Source organism: Otolemur garnettii, unplaced genomic scaffold, assembly GCF_000181295.1.
Source record: "Otolemur garnettii isolate 467f Iridium unplaced genomic scaffold, OtoGar3 scaffold00087, whole genome shotgun sequence".
In the NCBI taxonomy this organism is placed as follows: Eukaryota; Metazoa; Chordata; class Mammalia; order Primates; family Galagidae; genus Otolemur; species Otolemur garnettii.
Window position 1 is genome coordinate 8,095,951 of NW_003852482.1, and position 6,725 is coordinate 8,102,675.

Consider the following 6,725-nt stretch of genomic DNA (forward strand, 5'->3'; position numbering starts at 1 on the left):
CTGCACAGCGCCTTCCTGTCAGCTCCTTCCCTTCCAGCTGAAATCTGATCCCTCCCTTCCCAAAACTCCAAATTTAGAAGCCAGATTGAAACTGAAATTCTTTTCCTGCCTGCCCTGGGTTCTTAAAGGCACCAGGGCTGCATTTCCCAACATGCAGAAGCCCTACAAGTTGAGGCCCCTTGCCCACAATGCCCAGGGAAATCTTGGCATGAGTACCCCAGTTCCATCCCCAACTTCTTGGTTCTTTGTTTAAAACACCAGTCCATAGTGATTCCCAGGTCTCCCCCCCTCCCCAACCAAAGAGCTCCACCAGGCCTCTGGGTCCCCAAGCAAGGCTACTCATCCCACTCACCCACCGACTAGAGAGACCAGGGAGTGAAGGGGTGGATGCTCTGAAGAACTAACACAAGGTGTGCTGTAAGCAGCAACTGCACAGGCCTCGCCCAGCCAGCGGGCAAATGTGGGTCCTGGCCACAGTCAGCTCAGCTCCTAGGCACGTCCCCCCAGCGTCCACTGTTTGACACCACGCCCAACAGCCTAGACCCAAAGTGAAAAGCAGGCCTTGCAGAGAAGATGAACAGCCAGAGAAACTCTTTACCTGCCCCCCCGCCCATTCCTTCCTCTCCCACAATTAAATGGAGGGAGTTCAATGTGCTTTTAGTGACACCTAGTGGCGCTGTAGGATTTCCTCTAGTTTAGGAACTGGGTCCCAGATTTTGGGCAAGCTTTTGGAATTTTATACCAGCTTTACCAACCAAACAAACAAAAAATAACAACTTTCCACATGGATTTAATCCACAAGATCCTTAAGCTAGCCTGACTTGCCTCTTAGTTAGAAATTATTGACAGGGAACCAGGGGCCTGGCCAGCCACCAGGGGGAGCCAGAAAAGCTGGCCTTTTAGCCCCAGCCAGAGCTCAGTGTAGACTATGTACCCTTTCTTCCCGCCCCCTCCTCCAGCTCATCCTGGGGTCTCCCAGGGCTCTGCAGACCCTTGCATCCCACACCAAAGAGAGCAGCACGTGACTGGCCTTCAAGGTAGCAAGCAGGGCTGTCCTCGAGTCCTTCCGACCTTGGGCCTGCTACACTGCTGAAGGCAGCAGATCTCTGAGAATGAAGCAGTGGCTGCCCAGCCGTCAGTCCCAGCTCCATTTGCTGACTTGGAAAAAAATGTGTCATTCCCCTCTGGCCTCTGGAGTTTGGCAGAAGCCTGAACTGAATGCTGACCAGGAAGAGCTTAGAGCCAAGGCTGCTTAACCAGGCTCCTTTGCCCCTTTAGGGGCTTAGGATGGACTGCCAAGAGAGCGGCCCCATGGGCATCACCCACAGGTATACCAGGGGTATCACTGAGGCAGCAAACACGCATATGGGCAACATGAAGGGGAAGGAGGGAAGTTGGCAGGGGGAGGAAGGTACGGGGCAGGGAGAAGGAAAAGTCCTGACACCTTCTAAAAGAGAGGCCTGAAAGCAGTGGGTCCCCAGCTTTCCTGGGCAGGCATCTGGAAAGTATGTTTACATACAGGCTCCTGGCTCTTGACTCCTAAGATTCTGATTCTATAAGCTGGAGTAGGGCCCGGGAATGTGCATTTTAACAAATGACTCCCTGGGCAATCTTGAAGAAGCTGTCCAAGGCCCACTTAGAGGAATCCTGCCTTGGTAAGACAAGCCCTTCCAGCTACAGAGCCCTGCCAGGAGGGCTGGCAATCCAGTGACTGCCACCACAGGCCTGCTTGTTTTTACCTCTAGCACTTTGCTCAGATCCATATCCTCAGGCACTGAGAGATGTATCCCTCCACCAGAAAAGCTATCTACTCCAGATGATAGCTCCATCTCCTCCAGCAGTTTTGGGCCTATTGACCCTTCTTCACGATACTGCCCATCATTTCAGCCCTGCTGCATCGGTCCCCATGTCTAGCTGGTGACTGAGTCTTAGTCCTTCGGGTCCAGGATCATGTGGTGCTCAGTAGAAACCTCAGGTTTGGCAGGAGAGATCCTGGACAGTCAGAAGCTGGCTGGACACTGCAGGAGAGGCCCCATGGGCTTCCTTTTTCAGTACTGGCTCTGGTACCAGGCCTGTCATCTCCAAGCAGCATCTCTGGCTCCTCTGTCCAACTCTAAAGCCACCAGCTTTGGTTTGTCTGGGCCTGGAGGTGGCATGGCTTTTCCCTTACCCATTCCCTCACCTCAGTGATGAACAGGATACACTCCAGGAACATGTAGTCCTCATGGTTCTCATTCACCGCCTTCTCATCCACAAAGTGCCTGGGCTCCAGGTATGGATGGTCTGAGAAGAGCAAAGAGCCCTGGGCTTCAGACCCAGGCCCCTACACTGCCTGGGCACCCCAGCCCAGCACATTCAACCCCACCCATGGGCCACAGTTTTACCCACAGTGCCCTCAACATTTGACCTTGCAAAGGCAGTAAATGGCATGTGTATAAATCAGATATGCTCAGCACCAGATCAGACTCTCTTGAGCTGGTGAGCCTGGATGAATGATTTCAGCCTGCCATGGCTCGGTTTGCTTGTGTGGGCAGTGGGGATAAGACCAGCACCTCCACCTGGATTGTTGAGGCCCACATGACAATCACCATGCCTACAGCACTCAGCATGGTGCCTGGCACAGGTGTTACTGGTGTCTGGCCTTAGGCTGGCAAAGACCCTTCACAGGCCCACTGAGAAGAGGCGGGGGGCAATGTCCCTGGGGCATGCAAAGCAGTGCCTGGCACAGAGCAAGTCCTCAATAAATGGTCATTTATGAATATTATTTTGTAGGCAGTTCATCCTGAATCAAAATAGAGATGGCCACCCCATCCACAGCTTAGAAAACAGTTTCAAGAGTTGGAGGGAGTCACCAGAGCAGGCCCACCTCCTCCTAGCTCTCAACAGCAGCAATCTGACAGGCCCCCCTGCACAAAGATTGGTAATAACAGTGGGTGATGCTGGTAACTGAATCAAAAGAGCCCCTCATTTTCAACATAAAACCCTGCAGCTGCTGCCAGGAGCTGGGGCACATCTCACACCAGTCCATTATGCACCAGGCGAGCGCCCTTGCTCCAGCCTATGTCACTTCCCATTATCTTGGCAGCGCACTGCCTCCGCCTCCCCCAGCCTGCCACACAGCTCTCCAGCAGAAGGTCACCAGCAAACAGCCTCCATCAATAGCCAGTCTAATGCCCTGCTTTCCAAGCTGTCACTGTCTGCCCTGGACAGGAGGAAAGGAAAAAGGAAAAGCAAGAGGAGCTGGGGGAGGGACACAATGCAGCCTGCAGGTGCCCTCCCCCTCAATACCTATCAGCTGCGAGCTGCCCCAGATGAAGGGTAGAAACTGGAAGTCATCCAAGCCCCACACTCCCTGGCTGCCAGCCGGCTCCATCCTGTATGTTTTCTGCAGTTTCCGCATAACCTCAAGGTACCTGCATGAGAGAATGGGGAAAGAAAGGAAAGGCCGCAGAAAGTAAAAACACAGTCTTAAACCTTCTTGTCATTTAAGTACCAGGAGGCCAGAAACAGCCATAGATTGTAATGGTCCAGATTTCAGTTGAAACCTCCATGCCTAAGTTACAGCTGGTACTCTCCAACTAATGTAGCTTTATTCCCTGCTCCCCTACACATGGCCTTCTTCTGACCCAGGAAAGGAACAAACACTGACTTGGAACCTGGGGTTTAGTGCCATCTACTCCTGATAAGAAGTAAGGCCTTCTATGAATGGCAAAACATAACAATAGTCCAGAAAGTAGAAGGGAAGAGGAAAGAGAGGGGAGGAGAGGGGAGGGGGATGAGGGAGAGTATTTGGGGGGACCTCACCTAATGTGCACAATGCAATGGTACATTTCAAAACTATTAAGAGGCTCGGCGCCTATAGCTCAACCGGCTAAGGCGCCAGCCACGTACACCTAAGGTGGCGGGTTCGAATCCCCAGCCTGGACCCGCCAAAACAACAATGACGGCTGCAACCAAAAAATAGCCGGGCATTGTGGCGGGCGCCTGTGGTCCCAGCTACTTGGGAGGCAGAGGCAGGGGGCCTCGCTTGAGCCCAGGAGTTGGAGGTTGCTGTGAGCTGTAATGCCACGGCACTCTACCCTGGGGGACAGCTTGAGGCTCTGTCTCAAAAAAAAAAAGAAAAAAAAAAACTATTAAGAAATGAGTATAATTGTGATAGATGTGTTACTTGGTTCAATGTAAACATATCACATCGTATATCGAAGCAGTACCCTGAACTCCATAAATGCATCAATGTACAAAGTTATGATTTAATAAAAAAAAATTAATTTTTTTTAAAAAAGTAAGGCCTTGGGCAGGAGCCTTAACTTCTCCAAGCCCAGCTTGTCAATTTTTGAGTTGACTGGAGTCCAAGCAAATTCTTTCTGGTTATAACTTTCGACTTTATCCGAGCCTGTGCATCAGTCACTGTGGAGCTTTAGACATACCATTCCTGGGCTCTGCCACAGGCCTGCTGCATTGGCATCACCAGAGAGAGGCCTGAGAACGGGCATTCTGAGAGCTCTTCAGGTGACTCTGATACACACTTGTACTGCCCCACGTCAGAGCCTGATGGCATGCATTCAGCTATGTGACCTCACTATAAAGACCTGACTTCTCTGTACCTCAGTTTCCTCATCTATAACATGGAAATAACAGTTGCTACTTCTTGGGGTTGTTCTAAGAATTAAATGAATTCTATATAAAGCACTTAGAATGGCACCTCAACACAGTAAAACACCAGGTAAGCACTAGCAGTCAGTACATGACACTTCTTTTGCTTGTTTTTACTTGGTGGTGAATTTGAACCTGTCAGACAAAGGAGTCTTGGACCCTCCAAGCACAGCCAGAGCTTGACTAGGACAGGACAAAAGATCTGTGAGCCACTCTGGAGAACCCTCCAGCACCCCATCCCCAGTCTGAGGAGGAAAGAGATCCCCTCACTCCCATCCTCCTGCCCTCTTCTCCCTCACCGATTGAACACTTTGAAGACAATAGCTATTTGGTCGTCCACCCGGAGCACCCCAATCTTGCAGAGACAGCAGAGGAAAGCGGCAAAGGCAGCCTCATGCCCTGCAGGAGAAAAGAAGAGTCAAGGTTGATTGTCTTCAGGAAAAAACAGACTAGGACTGTTTTTGGTCTTCTGGATCCAAATCACTGCTAAGTGCTCCTCTGAGGAAGGGCTTAACACAGAAATAACAGGCCTCTTCCCAGTCCAGAAAGACCTACTAGGCCCTTTCAAGAACTACTAGCACTATTATTCTACTCCTAAAAGGCCCAGGCTGTTGACTTCTGAAACAGACATTCACATTGTAGGTTTAACTCACCCAACAATTCCACCCTATTTAGTGAGCACCTATTATGTGGGCAGTGACTATCCATGTCAGAGACCAGGGAGATACTGACAAATTAGTCCCTGTCCTCTAAGAGTTCACAACATATCAGGGGCAAGAAATTAAATATGTAATGTTTACTATGATTCCAGCTCTGAAGGACGACAAAGTAATAACCGGAAGATATTACAGAGGGACCTTGACATAAGGATTTAAAGTTTCCCCTAAGGAATTAACATTTAATCTGAAATTGGAAAGATGAATGATAAATGAGAATTGTTGAGGCGAGGGGGTGAGGGAAACAAGAAATGCCTTCTAGCCAGAAGAGAGCACATGTGCAAAGGCCCTGAAGCAAGAAAAGCCTTCATCTGTTGGAAGAACGCTGAGGGCCAGCATGTCTAAGGTAGCAAGAGCAGGGAGAAAGTGCAATGAGATGAGACCGCAGGTCAGACAGGCCACATTAAAGTGCTCCAGGGACTTAAGGAAACTTGGAGCCTTCCTGGTCCTTAAGTGAGACCTTTTCACAGAATCTAAATTTTACATAAAAAATCCTTTCGCACCGAGCACAGTGGCTCATGCCTGTAATTCTAACACTCTGGGAGGCCAAGGTGGGTGGATTTCCTGAGCTCATAGGTTCGAGACCAGCCTAAGCAAGAGCAAGACCTCATCTCTAAAAGTATCTGGGTGTTGTAGTGGGTACCTGTAGTCCCAGCTACTTGGGAGGCTGAGGCAAGAGCATCACTTAAGCCCAAGAGTTTGAGGTTTCTGTGAGCCACGGCACTCTACTGAGAATGACAAAGTGAGACACTGTCTCAAAAAAAAAACAAAAAACTTTTCATTAAATGGGGAGAAACAGAAAAACGAAGTTTTTCTTGCCTCTGTTGATGCTTATAAAAGAATAATCTTGAAATCAAGAGGCCACAGGTTTCCCCACCCCTGGCTCAGACTTTATCTTAGGACCAATAAGAAGCCAGCCACTACGGGCTAATAAGCAGGGTACATGGTCAGACTGCAAGGTCAAAGGTACCCTTAACCTCCTCCTAGTCATGTCATATAGGAACAATCAGAACCGTAGCACCCACTTCACCAAACTTCGGACTGAATCCCATGGTTAAGAGTGTCACAGAAAACATATTTAGAAGGAAGTGAGGAGAGAATATTTCAGCAACTTCCTGTCCTGTTTCTGTAGAATGAAGATCCCCTTCAGACCATAGACAGCTTGAGAGCTCAGTTTCCTTCACCAGCATCGGTTTCCAAATATAATATGACCAGGCTCGGCGCCTATGGCTCAACTGGCTAAGGCGCCAGCCATGTACACCTAAGGTGGCGGGTTCGAATCCCCAGCCCGGCTCCGCCAAAACAACAATGACGGCGGCAACCAAGAAATAGCCGGGCGTTGTGGCGGGCGCCTGT

At 49.9% G+C, this 6,725-nt stretch overlaps 1 protein-coding gene across 3 annotated transcripts in view; it reads right to left on the bottom strand.

Annotated features, from left to right (window-relative positions):
* Positions 1 to 6,725, bottom strand: part of PTPA (protein phosphatase 2 phosphatase activator) — a 36,341-nt gene that overhangs the window by 8,674 nt on the left and 20,942 nt on the right. For all 3 annotated transcript variants that reach the window (XM_023516219.1, XM_023516218.1, XM_012808249.2), the window contains 3 exons: positions 4,953 to 5,052; positions 3,289 to 3,413; positions 2,183 to 2,283 (listed from right to left, as the gene is read on the bottom strand). In XM_023516219.1, coding sequence (XP_023371987.1) covers positions 2,183 to 2,283; positions 3,289 to 3,413; positions 4,953 to 5,052 — 326 coding nt within the window. The remainder of the gene's footprint in view (positions 1 to 2,182; positions 2,284 to 3,288; positions 3,414 to 4,952; positions 5,053 to 6,725) is intronic.